We start from the raw sequence: 24935 nt of genomic DNA on the forward strand, positions 1-24935 counted from the left end.
TTAACATGGTTTAGACAGGTAGAAGTGGGCGGATCAGCTTGACAGCCTGCATCCACTATTCAATTCTGAGGGTTTTGGTACAATATGCATCTTGCATGTACCAAGGCACCTGTCATAGTTCTTAAGTCCCTTTGAGTCAAAGGCATTAACCTATGCCAGAATACTGCAGCTTTCTACCAGGGGTGAGAAGGATTTTTAAATAATCAGAAAAAACAAGAGTAGATCTGGATGAAATCCATTCAAATAGGATTAATGCACACAAATTATTATTATCTTAAGAGACTACCATAGAAAAGAAAGGTTTATGCTTATTTATGTATACCATCATAGGGGGAAAGTGAAGAACCCCTCCCCCCCCCAAAAAAAAACTTTAAGCACTGAGGTTGGGTTGGAAATCCAACCAGATTTCCCACTCAGCGTGAGCGTTGCCAAAATCTTGGCCTACTATACTTCTGAAATTGTAAGTCCTGAAATGTGAATTTTCATGATTCTGCCATTGAAATGAGTTCCACCTGGGAGAACTGGTTCAAAACCAGAGCCAGTGCATTAGTTTTTTTTTATTGAAGCATATCAAGGATCATAGGTCCCTGGCTCCAAGGAAACCAGGGATTAAATTCTTAATGTAATATAACTTAGATTCTTACTTCTCCTTCTTCATTTTCTCTTTGCTTGGTATCGTTCAATTACGTTTTCAAAGCTTGGTTTCTCCCCCCAAAGAGAAAGCAAAAATATTTTCACTAGAACTTTAAAATGTGGATAGCAAGGATTTTTAAATGGTAATTGTCATTAAGATGTTCAGATAACATTTAATGCCACAAATTTAAATATTCAAGTCAAGAAACTAAACAGGAAACGCTTCTGTAGTATTAAATGCAAAATATACATCATTACAAGACCAACTTTTAACATGAAAGCAAGTTAAAGTTAAGCATTTTTTAAAACACCAAGCCAATAGAAATTTCAACTGAAACATATGTAAAGAGCCAAAGAAGTTACATGAATGATCTAACTTTCTTATTTCTTAATTCCTGTATTGTGCAATTGTCTGACATTCTATTTCATCAATGTATGTTTTCAAACTACTTCTACATCCTCGCTTAAGTAACAAGGGTTTAAAAAGAAGCAATTAGATAGTAGAGTGTCTTCTTCTGGCAGACGAGCAATTACAATGCAATAGATAACTATTACTGCTGCCTATATTGCTCCATTCTACAGCAGCATTTCATTTTTACCCATGCGAAGTGTCCCACTTCCAAGACAGCATAATAACAAGTTAAGTTTTCTGCGAAAGTGTAATTGTTAAAACATACTGTTTTATTTAGACAAAGTCACTCCCTTTTCAAGGCAAAATATTTCAACAACTAAACAATACCCTAACTAAGCATGTTTAATAAACAAAACGACTAATTTTAAATGTTTTATAAAGGGGACAAGTATATGTTGGAGATACTGAAATCCTAAAAGTAAAACAGTGTCGGTAAGAACTGATACTGTAATTTGGACCCAACCTGTAATCCTCACTCATGTAGTCAGTCACATAGGGCTTTCACAAAGCATTCATAAAATGAGACAAGGCCAAATGATTTTAAGAATCTTACAGGTTTTATAAAATATTATCATACATTACAAATTTTTTTAATCAATTAAAAGATATAAAACACTTGAAATGTATAATACTTTTTAAAGAAACATTATCTATATTTCAGTATGTACAGGTAACAGTTCATATCAAAACTTGATCAAATAGATAATTTTCATAACTATCCAATTTGAAGTATGTACACTGTTGAAAACATGAATGTGTTCAGAAATGACCATTCTTGTCTATAAAATTAAAATAAGAGATAATCTAAGTACCCTATCTGAAGACTCAAAAACTTCCAGACATAACAAGACTCAGAAGACAGTGGGTTTACAATGGTTATCTAAAACCATCAATTAAAACCTCTTAAAATTAGAGAAATTTATCTTCTTATTTTTCTGAGTAATCCAGCTCAGAAGAATGACGATGTAAATTAACAGGGGGAAAAAAAGAACACTAGGCAGAAAAATACCTCTGATAAAGGCAGAAACATGATTACTTTTTCCTACTTGATTAAGTAAAAATCTACTCTTTGGCTTTTTGTTCCTTTCAAGTTACCACATTTGTTTTATCCTGTCATAGGTTTTAACAATTATGTCATGACAGGTAATTATTCTGACTGAATAGAAGTAATAAAAAACAATTGCATAAGTTGCTATTTTTCTTCAGACTCTTCCCATTTCTGACCACATTCTTTTATTTTTCTTTTTAATGCTTTTAATTTCTATTGTAAAATTATATTGTTAGAGGATAGAATAGCCACCCGCATTTTTTTTCTAATTACCATTTCCTACATCTTCCTTTTCTTCTTGAGGATTTTTTATACACAAGTTCTTCAAAAGCCATGCTTTCATCTTCTACTTCATTTTCCAAGTCTCTATCATGGGCAAAGCCTATATTAAAAGCAAGAAATTAATGCAAAGTGTAAAAACCTGACACCTTCTTCTTTTAATGGTATGACAAAACTATGCCATAGCTATTTTATGTGTCAGCCAAATATCTTTGTATGTGTATAATCATATTTAAGCAGCATTGGTTTTCATATGACTTATGCTTGTGGTTAAGAGCTCGGCTAGGACAGAGAGACTGCTAGGCCGCCTGCTGCACTAGAATTTTATTTTTACATGGAAAATCTGTTTCTACTGTTATAACATTTGACTTTTTCAAGTAAGAATGATCTTTTCTATCAAGGTGCAATTTCAGCAGACAATACATTTGCTTATTGACTTCAAAAGACTGCAAGATGGACTATAATGTTGCTTGTAAGACTACGAGAGCACTCCCATGTAGGCTTATTAACTATGTTTTTTTTGGAATAGGAAGGTGTAACACAAAGCTTTATCATGATCAAATTCTCTAAAACAGAGCTGCTTTAATGCTTTACACAGTGTGATTTGTAAGCCTCATTGCTTCATTGCTTCCTTTTTATGCAATTGTTGCAGTCCTACCACTTAAATATGTGCTTAATCCTAAACATACAGGTAGCCACAGCGATTAAACTTGTGCTCAGAGGTCTGTGATGCAATAGACTGCACCGGTGTCTGTTACTTTTGGTGTAAAGCAAAGTGAAATGAAAGTAAAAACAAAAGAAATTCAGTTGCAGATAGTATTTCTTCCCAGTAATCTCAAAAACAAGGCAAGAACTAGTTTTGTTAGGAAGCTGGTTTCCAAGAACTTGGGACCATGCTGTTAACTGCCCATAAATGTACTGCTGCAGCACAGCTAAGAAACAAATAACACTAACTTATTGGTGCAGATGAATACGGCTTCTCTTCCTTTTTTTCCCCCCCAAGTTTCTATCCTGAAGGCTGCAATTGAACCATAGCTACATGTGTGTGTGCGTGTGCATGTGCGTGCACTCGTATACTCTATATGCAGGCTAGGATTCACCCAGTGCCAGGGGAGGAGGCTTGCTCCACTTCAGCCACCCTGTGGACAGCTCTGAGGCTCATGCTCTGTTTCAAAGACCCAAGAAAGAAGACTGGATAATTCACATTTTCCAGAGTACTCCATGGAGGTACCTGTCTCTTGCTGCCTAAGGGTAAGTGAATATCCACAAAACTGATGACTTTGAGATTGAAATGTTGTTTAGAGACCATTACTGAACAGTGATGGGGAACACAGAAACTTGTGTAATTTGAAAACATACCTTCTTCCTTTATCCTATATGAGTCCATTTTCTTCAGCCACTTATGAGCCTCATCAATGGTGGCAGACAATTTGTTGGCATGTTGGGTCATTATTTCTTCAGCTAAAAGAGAGTGCAATTAACATTTATAAGAACACTAGCTGAGAGATGGATGGGGCAAAAAAAAAAAGATGCCATAGAATTGTGCTGTATAATGATCCTGCAAAGCAAGAAGTCGCAGTCACAGGCAATTACATGTACAAATTCGCTACTGGGGACGGAGATACTACTTGTATTATTCTCCATGCCAGTCAACATTACTAGCACAATGAGAGAAGTTCACGTCTCCATTCTTGTGCTGACCGTTCTAAGGTATACCTGAACCTCCTGGCAACATTATGGTTCATCTGTTTGGGGGCATTAAAGAAAGAATTCCTGGCTTTCAGCATCCCTCTGAAATTCTACAAGTTAAAGTACAACATGGACTCAAGATGTTGAGGCCCTTGTTTAATTGCATCAGGAAAAGTAATCCCATAGGCAAATGACTTCTGTAAATAGATTTCCACCAAGTGGAGGAACAAGGTAACATTCATCAAGCGATTATCCTAACAAAATCAAGTATTAGCTAATTAATATAAATATTAATTATATCCATCACTATCACAGTTCACTGAGCAGAAAGCCAACTACATAAGCAGCAAACATTACAAACTTCATCCATATGTAAAAGTTCTCCATATGGAGTAAAGATAAAGTTAACACATCAAGGTGAAGAGCACAGCCTAACATTTAGTTACAAGCTTAACATATTTCACTGATCAGAACTGATGAGCAAGTCAAACCTTACAGTTTTTCATTACTGCCAGCCATCACAAGCAAACTGACAACTTGACAGGGCTGGTGAATTTCTACGACTAAAGCCAGTAACAATGTTTTGATTTCAGATGTCACTTTCCCAGAGCAACCCCCCCCAAACAATTTTGCTCCTAGGTCACTCATTCATTGATTCCATTTTTCTTGCAAAAAATCAGCAAATCAGCTTTAAGAATATGGGGAAAGAAAGCAAGTATCAAAATATGCATCTCCTAAGTACTATAACATACCGGACATTAGTATACTAGTTTTGCAATACAGATTTGTAGTCAAATATCCACTTTTGTTCAGTCCTAGCAAAATTAGAAGTTCAAGGGCAGATTAGTCAGAGATATTCCTACCCAAAGGCTAAAGGTACTTCAGGCACTACTCTACCCCTGCATACCCAAATTACCATGGTTGGCAGAATTAAACAAGAAAGAAACAGCAGGAAAATTAGTAAAGATTATCAGGTCCAGTGCTACCTTACAAGGTGTTTTAAGATTGTGTAAATTCAGAAAACACAGCACATCTGATCATGTAGTTAAAATGCAGCACTATTTGCTTTATCTGTACTCTGATATATTTATTATTGTTTTGGAAAATGTGAGAATATTTAAGATTTTCTTACATGCTACCTCAGTTCCTCTCTCCCTCAGCTACCTGAAGTATATGGTCTGTCTCTTACCTACATGAATATTTTGGAATGCAGCTTTGTCAGGCCTGGAAGTTTGGCCACAAATGGCATATTACAATTGTTTAAAAGAAAACTGAAACATCTTACCTTCAGCCCAGGCTTTTCTCTCATAGATTTCCTCTACTGTATCTGAAATCTTCTTAATATTCTCTTTGATTTTTCTTTGGCGTAAATTGGAACCTTCCTTATATGCCAGATGATCTTGGGTGTAAGTCTTTTCTTTAATAGCCTTCACTACTTCCAGTCCATCATATATTATAGTATCTACCTTTTTTCTGAAAAAGTCAGCATAGTATTTGTAGGCAGCAGTATTATTTCTGTGTTTATCTGTGCTCCTGTGCTCTGTGTAAGCCTCACTGGCCAGAGAAATTGCATTTTCTTCCACATGCAACTTTGCTTCCTCACTTATCTCTGGTGGTGTCACAGCTTCAAAAGTGTCTACCTCCATATTTTCTGTCCGGCTGAAATAGTTCTCAGGGCTCTGGATAAATCTGACTCCACAGAGGTCACACTGAGTTTGGTCAATATCTGCTTTTTTGAAGATCTCTGATAAAAATTTTTCTCCTTCCATTGCAACAGGCTCAGTTTTGGAGCAGGCCTTCCTTTTCCACTTCATGCATAGACAGATGAATTGGAAGACATAATGCAGCTGCCGTTGTGCAGATGCTTTCTGCGCTTGCTTCTGTTGCTTGCTGAGTGCAATGACTTCCAGGGGATCCTTTCTGTCCTCTAGACATTGATCCCTTTCAAGTTCCCTTTCTATCTCATCAGCATATTCTGTCTTATCCAAAGGAGTCACAAACCTGTCAAGGTTTATGGTTTCATAGAGGATGCCTCGTATGGGTGGATGCCCCTGAGTATACCCAGAGTCCCACTTCCATCGGCAGTCAACTAAGTACTCTGCGTCTCGCTCTGTCAGAAGCTCTTGCAGGCCTTCAGCAATGTCTCGTACGTGTGTAGCATCACTCACTTGCTCCACAATCTTTAGCAATCTTTCAGGCACTTTGGAGGGAGAATCTTTTCTCATTGATCTCAGTATCAGCTTTATTTCAGGAAAGTGTTGGCATAAGAGAGATTTACATTTAGAATTATGCACCTGATCAGCATTCAGTAACATCACTAAGCACAACACTACAGTCCGCTCAGCCTCCCCTGAAGTTATGCAGTCAGGATCCTCAAAAGCATCCAGAAGGACATTGAAGTTCCCATAAACTCCACACAAAACCTCTGCAAGATAACAGAGGTGAAATCTGAAATTCTGTGCAGCTGCATGTATGTCCTTTGGTCTGTACTCCTGTATAATGGAAAACGTGTCTCCAAGTTCTTTATTATGGTCTCTGCTCCTGAACAAAAACTCCCAATAATGAATGAGAGCAATGTAACTCTTTGGAAGGCACAGAGTAATGTTCTTGAAGAGACGCATCAGAACAGCACAAGAGAGAATATACTGGAATTCCAACAGCATCACTGTGTTCTGTATGCTTGGAATCAGGTATCTAGTGCATTTCTTGACCAGGACATTCATAAAACGGAAAAACAACCATTTACAGTCTTCTGGGTTCTTATGAACATAGAATTGCTCAAGTGAATTTTCAAGAAGTCGAATGAAGCACAAGTGCATTCTTCCTGCGTTGTTAGCATTTTTGTCAGGTAGCAACATACCATGTCTGCCATCTATTACTTTGATCTTTCTTCTTCGGCCTTCATTCTTTGAGGAGTTTTTCACCTTTGACAATGCAAGGTTTAGCTCTTTGTTGTAATCTTCCTCTTCCTTCAAAAGAAGTTTCTCAAATTCTTCAGGATATCCTGAAGATAAGATGAAAACTTCCATAGCACTTAGCCACAAGTCAGTTGATTCTCTTCTGGCTCTAGCATCTTCATTTTTAAACTTAAATGTGATGTATTCCTTTAAAACTGCTCTACAGGGTTTGGAAAGAATTTTACTAAATTCCAGTATTTCTTTGCATGCCTTTGGGTTCTCAGACAGTATTCTCAAATGAAAATGTTTAGGAAAAAACATTTCTAGAAGGGCTTTACATGATGCGTATTTGTCAGCAGTCAAAACGTCATCAAAGCCTTTGCATTGATTCAGTAGCTCTTTAGGGAAAATCCTTGTGGCTTCCAACACCAGTCCATTTATTGCCACCAGATGCATTTTACACTGCAATATGGTCCTTGCTTCATGGCGCAACAAAGGTCTATGGAAATCCTCACAGGTTTTATCTTCACAGTTCAACCCAGCAATGAACTTCAAACAAATATCAGGGTAACGCTTGGTCAGTAACTCATGGGTGATAGAATACAACCTGCTTAACAAGTGCTGCTTCAAAGCAGATTTTATCTCCTCTGTTCTTACTGAGAAGTCATCTTTTGTCTTCCTCTCTCTTAGACCTGGGTTGCCTGACAAAAACTTGAGAATGGGTTTGGCTTCATTTTGAGACACCTGGCAACAACTGTCAGCTGTTGGCACAATCCCAAAATAGGCAAAGCATGACTTCACTATATCTTTCTCTGCATTGGTGGCTGCTTTCTTCAACCCCCTAACCAGTCTTAGAAGAGCCATTAAACCACCTGTTGCCAAAAACAGGATGTCCTGGCTCAGTGCGCTGCAACGAGATAACACAAAGAGGGCTTCCACTGCACCAGCACAGTGATCCAAAGACAGGAACTGACAGTATGCGCCTCTCAGCTTTGCAAAGTCTCCCTTCAGAGCTCCTTGCAAAAACATAGCCTCTGCAATACCACATTTTTGCTTGGTTTGTTCACAAAGTTCAAGGGCTTCTCTTAGGATGACCTCTCTATCCGCCAGTTCTGATTCTGAACAGGGAGTCACACCAGCACGAGCTGCAGCAAGCAAACATGATGCACGAAACTCCTTTATAGATGTGAGGTTCGCTGCTTCCAGAGCAAACCCGTGTTGCTTCATTAATTTAGCAGCCTCCTCCTCTCGACCTTCTTTTTTCAATAAGCCTGCTGCTTGGTGCAAGCATCTGCAAGACTTCAAAAACTCAAGCCGGTCCTCTATGTCAAGTTTTGAGAGGACTCGCATCATTTCCTCAGTTTTGTTTGCATTCAGGTACTTTGCAGCTGCTTCCAAATAAAACTGATTTGCTGTGCATGAGAGTTTGGAAACCATTTGTCCTTTTGTACTTAATATCTCTTCATATCTGAAATAAATGATACATCCACATCAATTTATTAACACAGGTGACTAACCTAGACACAAAACCACTACTTTTTTTAAACAAAAAGCCCAAAAAAACATTAAACTCATAGTTGCTCCAGGAAGCCCTTCCTTAAAAGGCCAACTATTTCAAGTTATGTCTGTCATATGAAAAACAATCATATCATTGTAACAGTTCTACAGAAAAACTCAATTGCAATGTAACGTTGTCTGAAGCAAGACCACTAAAACTTCCAATATAAACAAGATCACAAGGTTTACAGCATTAGTAAATCTTGCTCCATGCTGTCAAATCACTGTATTTCAAATTAAATTAATCACAGTTTACCAGTGATAATCTTAAATTGAGCCTCAATATAGAGTGGTTCTTTACATGAACAGTCACCAGAATAAAATAAATCAGAGTATCAATCTATTTTCCACAGGCCAATCTTGATAATATTGTGTAAGAGTTTATATCACAAATTGGTCAGTTTAGAGAATTGTTTCAGTCCTGTCATATGCATCTACATACACTTTGCTGCTAAGTGCCTGAGCAGAGTATATGGTTGCAGCTTTCAAAACATCCACTTTAAAACACTCAGTCATTAATTGTTATTGCCTGATGTCAAATTATTAAGCCAAACTTCAGTCTTGCAAAAGTATTCTCCCATGCTGAGAATTAGTAATTTTTTTTCTGATGGTAAGTAAATTATCATTAGCCTTTCATTATCTTTTTCATGACAAATGTGGGAGTACAGATTTTGTGCCTTTGCTGGTAAATTTGCGTAAATGATTTGGGGAGGCTGATTTAAAGCAAAACATTAGATGGTAAAGTGACTTTAATACTTGCACTATTTGATCAAACTATCTCTACATATTAAGTAACTTTTATTCCTTTAAGAAGCAATTCCCATAGCATAAGAATTACTGAAGGTGCATCACAGAGGATTTCATTAGATTTCAATGTAGGTGTGTAACTGTAGGCCTTGCTGGAAGTCTAATTGGTGTATATAGTCTTAAAAAGTCCTTGCTAATGCATCTGCCAAACTAGGTGTAATAAAAGCAGTGGCCAATAAATGAACTGTTTGCACAAAAACATGCTGAAGAGATCACAAGGATGGCACAAGATGAAATTCCTGTCAAAAGACAGTAATAAAAAATCAGTTTAGCACAGTGTAAGACAGATTTTCACTGCACCTAGGCGTTTTGAGGGAGATGGTATGAAAAAGCTCAACAGCAGAGTTTGGGACAAAGAATCTGTCAGAGAGGCAGCATGAGACCCGTTAACATGACTAAAGTGAGATTTCTGATGAAGTAAATGACTAACTTCATATAAAAGAAAGTCACTAGAAAAAACTCTTTTGAAAATTTTGTGGAGAGTCTGCTGTATTGTGTTGAAGCTGGAGATTGAAGAGAAAGGTATTTTCTTTTCTAGCATTCTCTTGGAAGACATACCTTTCAACTGCCTTAGCTGCTTCCTCATAGAGTTCCTCCTGACAATACATCTTAATTGCTAGATCAAATTCCTCAATTTGTTCGTAACATCTGGATGCTTCTTTGTAGCACTGACTTTTCTGATAGTAAACTGCAGCATCTTTCATCTGCAACACAGAAGCCAATAATAAAACTGAAATCTTTTAAACAGTCAAAACTGCAGGAACAGAATAAATTCAGTAATTTCATCATGTAGGTGTCTCATAAAGGAACACACTTCAAAAAATGTAATTAAAGTAATATAACCAAAAATGTATTAAAGTAACCATCATTAAAACTAAACTGATTTTAAAAAACCTTCAAAATATTTATGTTGGAAAAACTGGGGGAAAAGAAAACACAATGCAAAAATCTCACTGACATCAGAAGCAGAAGAATTAAACCAGTTCTGCATGCAGAATGGGAACGCTAACCTTGTATTTTGAATTTCAATTATTATGGGAACAATTATATTACAATCTGTTAGTGGAAACACTGCAAATAAGAAATGCTAAATATTGTGATACACTTAGAAAATTGTCTGCCAATGCTCAGAATTAAATCATAATACCGTAGTCATCAGTGCACTGCTACCTTACTGTTAGGATATTACTTAACCCTTTCAAGTTCTAGAGCTCCCTTTAGCTGACTGCATTAATCAGTGAAGTTTCAGTATCATCAGATTATTATATTAATGAAATAATAGCTTACATTTTATGAAATCAATAAATAAATAACTTTCAACAGCAACACAGAAATGACTGATGATCAGATTTGAGAAAAGCTGAAGAAATAAATCTACAGTGCACAGTTGCATCATTCTCCTCTTCATTGCCCTTACAGCTGTTCTGTGACAAATGTGTCCTCTTGAACAACAGCCCAGCTTAAAGAGCTGTATTTTATGTTTAGCTACTACCATGTCACAGAAAAATACTTAATGTGTTTGCAATGAGTTCACGTTTGCAAATTCTCTAAAACAATACAAGCACCAAACAGGGTGGGGGTTGAGGGTGGGAGGGGTGGAAGCTCTCGGAAAAGGAAAGAAATAGAGATTTTAATACCTTTCCTAACTTTTTACATAGTTCTGCGCAAAGCCGGAACTGCTTTGACTGAAACAGGCATTTCAGCGATAGGTTTGGTTCTCCACATTCCAAGTAAGTTTTTGCCAGTGCCATATATTCCATCTGTTTCTCCCTACCAAAAGGTAAGAGGAAATTACTGCTTACACACAGATTAAATCACATTTAGGATCACATGATCACTCACTGAATCCAACCAACACTGACATCATGCCTGCTGTTCGTAAAGCAACGAGGCATTACTCCAGTTAGATTTTGGGCCCATACTGCTCTGATCAGAAGTCTGCTCCAGAATCTCACCGCTCTGGGTAGTAAAAAGCTTCTTTTAATTTTCAAACTAAGTATACTAAAGGCCAATGTGGTTTTGTTCCAGTTTTCTTCTTTAGCTTAAATTGCTCCTTCTTCCTTTCTGCTGTTTACCCCCTAATGCCATTAAAAACAGTGATCCAATTCATTCTCAGCCTTTGCTCTGTAGCACTAAACAAGTCCAGCCTTTCTGCTGTCATTGCAGGATGCCTGTTTTCTCCCCTGAGCTTCTCTGAATTCACTCTTCTTGAACATGGAGGATCAGAACAGTACAGAATATTACATATTATACATAGAGCATACAGGAATCCTAATTATGCTTTGTAGAACAGCATTTGTATTTCTACGAAAAAATGCTACTTTCACAGATTCATTATTACGTAAATTCTGTTAACTTACCATATACTTATATACCCAATTCCTTCTTCTCAAATTTTATCTAGTTGACAAGCACCACACCTTCAGTCTCATCAACAAATTTTACGTGATCAGTGAATTATATCAGCATGCTCATGTTCCTAGCTAGGATCACTAATATAAAAATGGTCTTAAAAATAAAGTAAATCCTTGAGAAACACTAGTAGTAATGTTTCTTCAGACCTTCCTCCTCCTTCCTTCAAAGCTATCTTCCTCTACTCTCGTCATTCCTTACCCACTCTGCTATCATGCTGCCAGTTCTCAGCTTCCCTAGCATAAACAGCAATTAATTCAGTTAGGTTTAGAGTTCTCCCCTACAAGTTTTTTCCTTTCTTGGTTGGGACACAAGCCTCAAACAGTTTTTCTACCTTGGACTTCAGGACACTGCGAACTTTCTCCCCAGCCACACCCTTGAGCTCTTCAGCCCAGCTGACAGCATGAGCTAAGTGATTCATCTCAAAATTAGTCCCTTTAAAAATGGCTTTAGGTTCAGATCTCACTCTGCTTGTTTAATTTAGACTGACTCAAACACTGTTTATACCTCAAAACTCACTTTCAGTTAGCAACTCTTCTTCCCAAATGTGAAACACGTTCTTCTTCTTGGAGAAGTGAATATTCAGTGGGTTTAACTGGAGTTGGCCACCACTCATGACATAGGCTCTCCTATCTACATCTAAGCCTCTTGAGGTGATGCAAATCCTGTTATTTTCTCTCACATAACCACAGAGCTCTTTCAGTGGCCAAATTTCGCTTTGACAGCCTACAGCATACTGCAGCATCACTGCCACTTTCACTGTTCCCCTCAGGGAGCAGGAACCCCAATTCTGTTCTTGCTGTGCTTGACTTTTCAATTTTTTATCCTCTTTCATCACCCATGTACAGTGTCATCCCCTCACAGGGGCTTCTGTGTTTGCTAAGAGCTGACTACCCCTCAGCTCCCGTCACAGACACCTCTCCTGCATGTTTATCCAATGTCTCCAATTTGGTCCCACTATTATGGTGGGCATCTCCACACCCATCAGCCACGACATCTGGCTTCCCAGAACGACTGCCCGCTCATTTGTTTTTACGCTTACTTGGGGCTGCATTTCTTGGAGTGCACTTTAAGAACAGCATCGTGTGCCAGGGCCAGCTTTTCCTTCTCTGCTGCTCCTCCCTTTTGGTAACATTTGGCTGCTACCTGGGGTGAGATAATACAGAGCAGTCACACATGTGCATCCAACTCATGGCTTATCACATAAATGCGACGCTTAATTTTACAGTCACTAATGGAAAACAGAAAGACTGGCAGGGATGCCTGGAATAAGGAAAGGTAAAACATTGGAGTGTATTTTTAAGACAAAGGAAAGCTTTAAAGTCAGTCCACATTTAACTGTATTACAATTAGCACCTTAATTAAAAACTCTTATAAAATTAACATGGAAGTAGTGAAAGCAGAATTCCTGGTAGACTGGTGGAACAAATAACACACACACATTTTGAATGACAGCCTAAACCATTAATTGGTAAGTCAACAGGCACCTGCCACAAATTCTATTAATAACAGTTAGGAAAGCCAACGAGTGCAAAGTCAAACTGAAGAGCACAGAAGATACATTCATGTTTTTATCATACAAGGACACTTCTCTGATAGGCTAGAGAGAAGCACCAGGAGCTACCATAGTCTTAGCAAGGTTTGCTTAATTACCACCTCACTCATTTTGCAGTATCATATTTGTTTATTCTAACCATTAATTTAGTAGTGTCTTCTGTTTGAAAATTCAACATCACAAGCCACTCTTAAAACTACAAAATTCCCCGGATAATTTCTTCTTAATATAGCAATGATTAGCAAAGATCAGGGTTATAAAGAAAACAGAACAGCAGATAACACAGCTAATAAATTTCAGCTTTCAAGATGATACAACTGTGTGTTTTTTATCCAAACCCTTTTCTGTCCATTTAGGAAATTGCCTTTTTTTCTTTTTTTCTTTTTTTTTTTTTAACCCCCAAAGGGAGAGAAAGACTGATTGTATAGTGGCAGCTGATTATTTTAATTTTTGCTTTATTATAAATGTCTATATTCCATAAAAAGCTATATGTTGCTATCATCAAAAAAGAAGCTTTCATTCTGCCATCATCAAAAAAAAAAATCCCCAAAATTTTATTTGCTGACTTGAGAAATATTAAGAACAATTCCACACTATTAACTGTTATACCAAATCTGGATTGTATTAACTATCAATCAATCAATAAATAACTTTCAACTGCAAAGCAGACTAAAATCATCATGAGTTTAAAAACAGCTGGAAGCAACTTCTCCATTGTTCTTTAAGCAGTAAGGGAATGATACCATCATTTTGCTATCCTGTATGCAGTTTTCTTATTGCAGTGAAACTCCTTGGTTCTTACATGTTGTTCCCCAATATGTATTTTGTATCCATCCCTATTTACTCTTTGCAAAACCACAGAAGGGTTCTGGGATCATCACACAGATCCATATACTTCAATTACATGTTTGCATTTGCCTACAGTAATGTGCAATCACATGGTTTAGATTTACAAATACCAATCACTTCATACCGTTGAAGCATAATTGTTCTTTCAACCATCTTTGATTTGTGAACATTAAAATATTTTCCCCCACACCAGACTGCAAGTTTCTTGGTAGTGAATTTAAGACTACACACAACAGGCTTACTTTCCCTACTTACTTCTTGAAAATTGCTTACAAGTAGCCTGTAAACACCTACAGAACTTCAGACCACAGGTTAAAAAACATTGCTACAGAGTAACTGAAAGGTTTAAAAGTAAATTTACAGATGCAAAAAGGTTTCAGAACAGGCAAAAATCCTTATTTCAGACAAACATATAGTCCTACCTCCCAGCACTGATGTTTAGTAAAGTAGTCTCCCCGTGCAATCCATTCTTCTGGAGTTGAGGTTTTAACAAACATGCTATCATCCAAATCTAGAAGGACACAGGTAATCATTTTATGTTAGAATGGATAAACAACAGAAGCCATTACCCAGGTACAAAAGCTAAGCACTGACATCTCACAGTATTCCAAACTCCCTATGATTTGTGCTCGTATCAGTAACGGTAACTAGGAGTTAAATGCATTTTACACTTCTTAAACTGCACTGAAAATCAACAGGCTGGGTTTGATTTTCGAAAGGCCTCTAAAAATCGTGCTTATTTTTCAGACAAGTTCTTGAGTAAATTCACTGTCTTCACAGAAACCAGATACTCTCTTTTGATAAATCTGTTTTAGCTGAGATGGTTTTCCATGAACCACCTTCATTACCGTGCAGAAAAAATTATATCAATGTATTATCAATGAGATTCTGTATCAACATATACAGCTAATCTTTAGAGCCAAAAAAAATAAGACCCACTGAAATCAAAGGCAATTTGCAAAGGCACTATCAGTGCATAATTTGTGGGACCAAAGAATTTTATCATTATTATGCAGCCTGAACGCAAGAAAGCATTTAGTGTCCTGTTTCAGAGAAGCTTTAGTATAACAATACCTTTATTTTCATCTGTTCTGACAACCTGAACAAATTCTCTTTCAATGAAATATTTAAAAGCTGGAGCCCGCTTGTCTCTGTTTTCATCAAAGATCCAAAGATTGACCCTGGCTCTTGTAATGGCAGTATACAATTGCTTTAGTTCTCCATTCAGCATCTGAAGCAGAATAAAATAAACAAAGTAAAATAAATAAAATACCGGATGAACCAAAGTGCTACAAAGTGACATACTTTGCAATAAGAGGAAAACAGTGAACAGAGTGAAACACACAGAAGTAAGTATCTTTAAGTAAGCAATTCTAAATATTAAAGATGTGATTTTCAATTCCATATGCAATTGTCCAGCTAATGTGCATGCAACTACTGCTACAGCAAACACAGCTACTGCAGATAGGACTGTCCATTTTGTTTCTAATCACTTGCACATCCAATCACTTCTTTTTTTGTTACAGGACCATTCTGAAATATCTGACTTGCTTGACTCTAAGAAGCTTCCTTAATTTTAAGGGAATGACATTGGTTTGAAATGTACCTAAATAATAACAAATACTGACTGATTTGCTATTTGTTTCAACCACAACTGTTTTGTAAATATACCTAAAAGTCTATTAAATATGGTTTTAACTCTCTCACAAAATTATGTTCACAAAATAAAAAAATTACCTTCCCACATAAAGTCTATATTATACAAATAAGAACAAGTAACAAAGAGACAAAGCAACAGTGATCAATGTGGAACTACAGGATGAAAGTGCTACTTGAAGAAATGTCCCATCTTTTCAGATTTAAGTGTTTAGTTTGCCTTCCTATTCCCAGTGTTACGAAAAACTCACCTTGTACATTTCTACATTAAAAGAAGGAGGCCTCTTTGGCATAACAGTAACATCCTCTAAAGGTGTTTCAATTAGCAGTTTGCTTTCTACTTGCACATCCGAGCTGGGTGCAAAAGAAGAAATGATCTTCCATTCTTTGTAAGCCTAAAATGTCAGCAGTGTAAGGTTAGTTGCATGCAGCACTAGTGCCCATATATACAAAACATAAGGTCATATGTACATGTAAAAACTATTTCTGTAAGTATGTACAAACATGCTTAAATATATGTGAAGCGTGTGAGTGATGATCCTAAGAAGAAGCATCTTCTTGGGGCCCAGCACCATCGTTCAAGATAAAACTATACAAGGGTTGTGGAGTGCTCATCCACCAACTGCTTTGGCCTGAACAGGGAGCAGCCAGGAGGAACATGCTATCAGCTACCACAGTATTGCTGGCATGCAGCAGGGGTGTGCGTGTGTGCACATGTGTGTGCATGCATGTGTGTGTGCGCATATGAATCCCAAGGCTCTCCCTGAAATTGGAACAGCCAGTCTAAAGGAAATTACAGCACTCTAAGGGAAACACAGGCTCACTTCATACACCTATGAACCCTGTTTTCTACTCTCTGATGAAGCCACCTGTCTTCAGAGGAAACCGTGAACACTTCCTCAGCTGCAAAGCCTATTAAACTGTATGTAAGATCAAGGCATTAAGAAAAAAATGCAGAAAATAGGGAAGACAAATACCTCGGAGTCTGTGAAGAAATTATAGAGGAGGACGTCATCAAATTCCAAGCCCTTTGCTTCATAAACTGTCAGTACAAGCGCTAAACTGAGTTCCTCAGGTATCTTCTCCTTGGCCATCTCATTTGCAACTAATACCACCTACCATAAAATACATGAATAAAAAGAACATATTAGGAAGCCAAAAAGGTAACAGTTGCATAGAGAAAGCTTAAGAATGTGTCATGATATTTCAAAAGCTCTCTCAAAAATGGACAAAATTCAAACCGAAGATATTTCCATACACTCCATGAAGAAGTCTGCTAAGCTGCCGCTAGAACATGTTATGAGGAGAAAGTTGTAGAATTGGTGAAAGAAAGTTTGGAACAAGAAAGAARCAGGATAGAAGGCATCTGATGCAAAAAAGAGCAGAAAAGGCAAGCCAGAAATACACTGAAAAGAAACACAGACACACATTAGAAAGGTTTCTGAGTCTAAAGGGTACATTTCATGAGTGAGCTGCAGGGGCTAAAAAGAAAGAGGTTGCAGAGAGAGGTCCATATAAAATGATGATTTAATTAGCAACAGACCCAGAAGTATTTGCAAAAAGCCATATACCTAAGAAAAGCAAACCTGATGTGCTCCAAATTCAATTGGTTGTGTTTTCCTTTTGTTGCCTCTCAGTAAAATTGCCAGGTCACTAACACTGCAGGACTCCAAGACCATAGGCTTTGGTCCATCAAAGAGACCACAGTCCTTAGGAAGGCGATCAAAGGATTCTGGGAAGTAGTACTGAAGCAAATCAACCACTCCAGATGCAAGATGGAGAATACCTGTAATAAGCAAAAGATAGACCTTAAACTTCAGTCTGACTGTCTCATACTCTCATAAACATGCTTTTAAAGGATTTTGTTAAAATTTGAAATGAAGAAATATCAGAACAAAAAAACCCACTGAAAGAAAAAAGCAGCTGTAAGGTCCATTATATGTTTCTGCTACTTCAACCAGATCTGACTAATGGACCTGTATAGATCAGAAAGCATGTTACAAAGACTTAGCAATGTCTTCCTTGTCACAAAATGAAGGTCACAAATGAGAAACAAGTAAGAAGAAAAGCTGAAGTACATCACCAATCCAGCAAAGCCTAGTAATTTGGGATTGTGAGGGAAGAAAATGTATATATTTTAAGTTTTCCTTTAAGTCAAATACAAACAAAACATTCAGTAAGCATAAGTGTTGCAAAAATGACAATTTACAGTTTTAAAAGCCTTCATTCCTGGCTTTCTAGTTGAGGCATCAGAATATAAAGTCTAGATGTCAGAAAGAGCTGACCATCTGAGCTCTTAAATAAAAATCAGGCTCTTTAAAGATGTTTTGAACGGGACAGTAGAAACTCGAAGTGTTTGTGACACCTGAAGAGCAGAGGCTCATATGATAAACTTGGCACTCTACCTGAATGAGATCTGTAGTTCTGGTACAGTTGATATATCCTTTTCGGTTTTCTAATGTGCTGCTTCTTGTCCATAGAGTTCTTGCTCGCATAATGAAACAGTGACCTCAGATCACTAAAACGAAAAGCAACTCCTTTCATTATGCTCTGGGCAGTGTCACCAGTCAGAAACATGGCATTAGGGTCATTGATGCATTTCATTAGCAGCGCTAGCTCAGCCTGAGTGAAATCCTGAATCTCATCACCATAAAACTCATGAATGGACCATGGCAGCTCCTTGATCTTTGACAGTCTTTGAGATAAATTATACAGTAAATCTTCTTCATCAAAGTAACCCCTCTGTGATCTTATCTGCTGATAAAGACAGAAGAGGCGATAGATTTCACTCCTGTCTTCTGTGAAGTCTGGTGATCTTTTCCGGCCTAGCTTTTTGTACTGTTCCTCAGTAAGTTTACCCCCAGAGCAGCTCAGTGCCTCAAAAGAGCCTTTCAAAAATGATTTTATTTCTTTCCAAACGAGTGCAGGATTGTACAAGCTTTTACCTTTTATCATTTTTGGCCATATTTCATTAGCAAACACATCATAAGTCACAAAAGTCCGAGGATCTCCTTCCCTGGAGTATACATCTGCAGCTCCTTCATCATCACCAAGTTCTCCTTCAGCGTTACCTTCTTCATCCTCATCTTGCCAATTTGGTACAACCAAGTCTTCCTGAGGACTCCAGCCAACAATGGTTCTTTTAAGGCTTCCGTCCTCATTCCTCAGAAAAAATGGGTCGGGCACGGATGCATCCAGTAACAGCAACAACTGTTTGGAGGTGATGAACAGTGGGAAATTTCCATCTTTAACATCTTGTAGCTTGTGAATATTTGGCTCCAGAGGCTTGAAGTGCCTGGTTACCCTAGAAGACTTGCTAAGTTCAATGAAATTTTTCTGAACTTCTTGGCATAAAACAGGATTTTTTGTCACAAAGATCTGGTGCAGGTGTTCCAGGCTGTTCGATGCTTCTGTGCTTCGCGTTTGCTCTTCTTCACAGCCCTCAGAAGGATTTGTTTCTGCACCAACAGTGCATGCAGGAACCTTTTCATCCCCACTGTCCTGTTCTTGCTCGTCACTGACCTGCTCCTCACTAGAATCATCACTTTCCTCTTTTTCATCATTCTTTTTCTCCTCCAATATAGCTTTTTCAACTTCACTGCACTGCCTTTGCTGCCATGTTTGCCTTTCCAGCAGAGGACCTTTTGCCAAGGTGGATTTTTCCCAGTATGAATGGAATTTCTTCCAAAGCCTGTACAAGCAGCAAGTTGTCTTCCCTGTCCCACTTCGCCCAATTAAAATGATTGGTTCCATGGGCTTCGGATTGAGGTCAATTACTGCATATTCTAACTCCCCGACTCGGAAGGGGTATTCAACAGCAGAATGTATATCATTTATAATGTTATATGCCATGTTAGTACTGAAGCTGTGAAACTTCATTATATTATATTCCATTTCCACTGCACTGGCTGGAGGGAAATACTCAGGTATAGTATGTTCTTTTGTTTTTTCTGCCTCTGGGTCTTCAATGTAACAACGTGGAATGCGCTTCTGTGTTTTCACATTGTAGGTCTGACGTCCTTCATTTATGCCCTTGAGCTTTTTCCTCAGGACACAGGACAAACCACGATTGTAGGAAATACATATATTATCTAAGACACGGTCTAGCTTGCAGTGGTCCAGAACAATGGCCCAAATTCTGATTATTTCAGTGTAAACTCTTCCAGACTTTTCTGGATGACTTTTTGACTGTTCTGTCTCCATGATCTCTTCTGCACTCTCACTGCAACGAGGAGAAAAGTCTATCGCAAGTTCCCACAGCATTCTTTCACCTTTGCCCAACTTGGCTTCATACAGCTGGATATCAGCTTTCAAATGTTTGAGTGGCTTTTGAAGGTCCCTACTCCATTCCCCATTGCCAAGCTGCTGAATTATCATTATAGTTTTGGTTTTCAGATAATGAGGTACCGCTTTGCTGCGCAAAGTCTTCAGCATTTCAGGAGTGCATTCTATTTCCCACGTCATGTTATCAAACTCCTGAAAGTATGTCTCAAGGTCCTGAATCTTCTCATACTCTTCCACTGTTTTTTCCTTCTCTCTATTAGGCAGGTCCATCTTAAATTCAGCATGCCCCTCCCCTGCTCCCTTCTTTTTCTCAAGATCATCCCCTTTTCCTTCAGCACAAGCTACACTTCCACAAGGTTGTGTAGACTCACTTTTTCCCCCTTCCAAGTTAGTCTGGGCGGAAGAAGGCTTTTTTACCAGAGAATTATCCTTTCTCAGGGTGTCACCCAACTCCAACTGCTGAATTAAAGCTGTGATTGCCTGAATTAGACTTTCCTGCAGATTTAAGGGGCTATTTATTCCTTCCGTTTCCTGCTTTGCCAACTGATCATTTTTTGTCTGTACAGAACACAGGGTTTTTACATCATTACGTGCTGAGTTGCCAGATGGTGTCTTTAATGAAGCCCCAGATGAAGAACGCCCTGTGTTCTTTGGCTGCAAAGTGCTACAAGCTGGAACAGGCTTAGGTGTTTTAACTGGCTGCCCTACTATATCGTGCCGATACTTCTTCTTCTCTGATACAGCGTTATTCCAGGCAAGTAGCAGTGGGTCACTTTTTTTAATTCTATGCCTCACATCTCTTCCTAATTTGTTTTTTATATTAAAGTTAATATCAAATTTTGCTAATGAATCCATTATTCTCTTAGCCTGCTTTGACAATCCTCTCTGAAAAATAATATGCATCACTGTATTTCCATTCTCATCTTGGATATTTGGATTAAGATATGGAAAATCTGAAGGTCTTGAAGCAAAGAGATCAAGCAGATAGTTCAGGATGTTTAAACCAGTGCTGTCTGAAAAGAACAACAAAATCACTTGCTTTAAAATGCTGCTTTGAAGACCACAAATTTTTATACCTTTTTTTCCCCCCTGCAGCTATTTCTTTTGAAAGCACATTGATTTTCATTTAAAATTCTACATTTCATGTTTGTAAAACAGGCTGTTTTGAGATGCCTCAAAACCGAGCTTTTCTAGGATTCAGAAAAAACAGTACAATGGCAGCAAAGCTTTAAAATCCCTTGTGCAACAACTGCTCCTGTAGCATCTCATTCTTCAAAGAATTTCAATTACAGCATTTCAATTTCATTCTTTTTTAACCGCTGGGTGCAGGCAGATTTGTTAATCCTCCTAAATCAGCTGTGACTAACAAAGACAATCAGGTGACTGGTGATGTGGACAGACTGCAGCTTTGGGTACTACTTTGGGGTCATTTGGTTCATTTTAATACATCACCCAGAAGGAATCTGGTGCAGATAACTTCTGATTACTAAAATAACCCATGGTGAATCCTCCTATTTTTCCAGATCTGAAGTCTCTAGAGTAATTTCCTGCAAAATAAAATCTAATCTAATACCTCCCTGGGAAAAAAAATAGCTACTCTACAGCTTTCTGAATTTAGTCCGGATAATTTATGTGAGACATTTCTTTCTTAATTGTAAAAGACTGTTACATGAGTCATTATAAAAAAATTCCATCTCATATTTTTCAAAGTGAAAAACACTTAAAAGAAGATACTGTCATTTGATTTCTGAACCTTTTGATTTGAAATTTACCTTCAGCAGTTTCCATGTTTTTAATCTCTCTGAAGCTTTTAAATGAAACATGTCTGCTTTAAAAATTAATATTCAGTTCTTTAAGTTGTATTTTTAAGTTGAAAGATTAATTAATTTTTTTAAATCAAACCTGACTTTGGGGCTTAATTTGATAGTTTATCTGAATGCCTTACATTTATACATAACCCATGAAGTCCTTTCACTCTGTCCTCCTCCAAGCAAAAACTTTGCTTGAGTTTTGACTGAACAGAAACAGGGAAAAGGACTTCAGAAGTCACTCTAGAATTTCCCTGAAGTCTGCTGCCACTGCTCTGCCTTTACCTTTACTTCTTCCTTGACCCTTCATATTTACTTCATCCCCACTTAATAACACATATTTTATAGGGTTTCAAGGAGAAGCCTTCATTTCTCAATTAGCTTGATTAAGCTGAAGGTGTAAGAACATGTGTACAAAACAGCAAGTGATGGAAATGACAGAGCTGCCTGAATTGCACTTGTCACCTGAGCAGCCATCTCTCCCCACATACCCTTAGCCACCGCAAATTGAAAGCGGAACCCACCACCTTGAAGATTTGCATGCCTCCTCTAGGCTGCAAACTTCTATGGCCAAGATACGGTCCCACATCCCAGCCTGCTGCCTCTGCTACCTCACCAGTAAATGTCAGCTAAGGGGGTAGTGGACCAGACACACAAGAGATGGTGATGTTTTAAGCAGTTGCTGCAAAAACTAAACATGCACATCTGCTACAGCCCTTTGTGTCCCTCAGGCCCAGGCACACAAGCAGAAGCCTTACCTCTTTTATCTAAACAGATGGAAACTGCAGCATGTAAAGGAGTATCTCCTCGTGCCATGGAGACATTTCGAGGATCTGCACCTTTGCTCAGCAGCAAATGCACCAGTTCAAAATAGTTCTTTTTCAGGCATATTTGCAGTGGTGTTTCAGAGTCAGTTCCAATCCCATCTGGCAAAGCTAGTGTGAAGCACATGAAAACATCAGGGGTTGAATTTGATACACCAGATTGACAAACTATGGAAAGTGCTAAAAAGAGGAAGATGCACATTTTGATTGCTAAGTAGGTGACCGGATTCTTTGGGTTTTTTCTTTTTGGGTTGTTTTTTTTTTTTCCTTCAGCTTGTTACAAGTGTCTGTTAGAGTTTCTGACTAAGAAAATCTTCAGAGCTTCCTCTGGTCTCCCACAAAACTGAGCAACCAGTTCTCCCATTGACACAGGAAGATAGGAAAGCCAAAACTTACTTTCTTCAAGAAAGTCAGACACTGACCAAAAAGAAAGAAGCCTCCTCACACCTCAGGTGCTCATAAGGCTACTGTGGATCTCTGATTTATTTAACAACAACAAGTTATAAGATGAGAAGGAAACATGCAGGAATAAACCTCATGCAAAACAACAAAAATTATGCTGTCCACTCTTTAACTAAAAGAGAAGACGTTTGGTCATGCCTTTGAAAAACGTGAATCACTCAAGTAATCAATTACTTGTGACACAACAACAACCCAAAATCTGGGGCTTACAGTATCTATCAAGACAATATTGTGGCTGAAGATAAAGCAATTAAAAACTAAAGACACCACAAGCAAAGAAGCAGCAATAATCCTTGGCCATTTCTTTCCAAACCAAACTCTGCCAGCCCAATTTCAGCTGCAAAACATCGTGCTTCCCAAGCAACCCTACTAGCTTCCCCACGCTGCACGCTGTGGATGCAGCTGAGGGACTGAAAGCCCAAAAAGCCACTGCACTTATACAGAGCCACAATAGTCATGCTTTGGTGCATCTGAAACTATGTTGCTCTAAAAATGCAAAACAAAACATCAAGTCTTTTATAACATATTAATATTGCTCAGTTTTTCACCTCCTCTTTCTATCAAGCATCTTATGAGGTACACTGGTTCATCCAGTCTGTCACACTGATGGATAATGCTGCCTATGTCAACATCTGAGAGACTACAGCCTTTGAAGAGTCCTCCATCTGATGGCTTTTCCCCAGTGGCTTTCCCTGTTAGCAACAGCAAAACTTCATGCCACATTTGCTTCTCCAACAACTGTTTTATGAAGTTGTTAGCACAGGCATGGGAGATGTCACAAACCATCCCTTCAGGAATTTCTGCAAGACAGCCAAGAAAAAAATAACTCATTCAAAACAGATAATGAAATTCATCTCTCTGTAAACTAATTTCAGAATAATAAACTGAAGAAATTAAATTAAAAGCACAGAACAGCAGAATTCTCCACTTACACCCTTTTGTCCTCATGCTGACTGCCAAGTAAGTTTAAACACTTTGATTTATTTTATTGAATTTTTGTGCATATTCTGTTTTTTTTAAAGGCAAAACACAACAGTAAAAATAAGTAAAAGCACATTACTTCAGTAATTTCAGTTGCAGAAAGAGGTAAGTGAAGGAAGGGAAAGAGAGAGCAGAAACTGTATGTCAGCATCAAATATTTTTCACACCGATTAAGTTCTGTGAAGCAGAGAAATGGGAACGCACTGTACCTTTCAAAGTAGACAGCAGTTTCAGAAATCCCTGAACCGTGTCTTCCTTCAGTAAGTTTTTATGATCTGCTCCATTTTCAGGCCTGCAGAACTGGAGGAACTGCTGAAGAACATCTGGGAGAGACTCTGCATCAACTATGGCTCTGCTTTCATTTCCCCCTGCAAAACATTACAGAAATTGATAAACCAGTTCCTTGTGTTTTCAGGGCAGGATTGTAATATATAATTTCTCAGGGCTCCGAGAAATGTGTGGAGGCAGATTAAAATCAGATAGCTGAAATTCTTACTGCCAAAGCCATTCCTAGGATGGACTTTACATCCCAGAGGATATTTCACACACTCAAATACGCTCTTTACCTTAGTACACTAGGCTAAAAATTGCAATAGTTCACAAGCTGATCTGGAAGCAGACAGGACACCCCTGCCTCGCAGTGATAATGTTGGTCAGGATTTTTAGGGTAGATGACTAAGAACAGTAACATTTTCAGCATACAGTTTTAATTAGATGCCCTGAGCTTGTCTAAATCTTCACCAGCATTTATGAAATACGGCCATAAAATTTGTCCTCAAAAA

At 38.1% G+C, this 24935-nt stretch overlaps 1 protein-coding gene across 1 annotated transcript; it reads right to left on the reverse strand.

Annotated features, from left to right (window-relative positions):
- Positions 1 to 786: 786 nt before the first annotated feature.
- Positions 787 to 24521, reverse strand: TRANK1 (tetratricopeptide repeat and ankyrin repeat containing 1; the record flags this gene model as incomplete). Its single annotated transcript, XM_026081049.1, has 15 exons — positions 787 to 2475; positions 3732 to 3833; positions 5347 to 8426; positions 9881 to 10026; positions 10960 to 11092; positions 12777 to 12880; positions 14561 to 14649; positions 15213 to 15369; positions 16046 to 16189; positions 16772 to 16909; positions 17381 to 17580; positions 18200 to 21091; positions 22645 to 22821; positions 23721 to 23972; positions 24363 to 24521. Coding segments are annotated over 15 exons (7886 nt in total), but the record flags the coding sequence as incomplete, so codon positions are not given.
- Positions 24522 to 24935: the final 414 nt, after the last annotated feature.

The sequence above is a fragment of the Apteryx rowi genome, unplaced genomic scaffold (assembly GCF_003343035.1).
Source record: "Apteryx rowi isolate R43461 unplaced genomic scaffold, aptRow1 scaffold_536, whole genome shotgun sequence".
Classification (NCBI taxonomy): domain Eukaryota; kingdom Metazoa; phylum Chordata; class Aves; order Apterygiformes; family Apterygidae; genus Apteryx; species Apteryx rowi.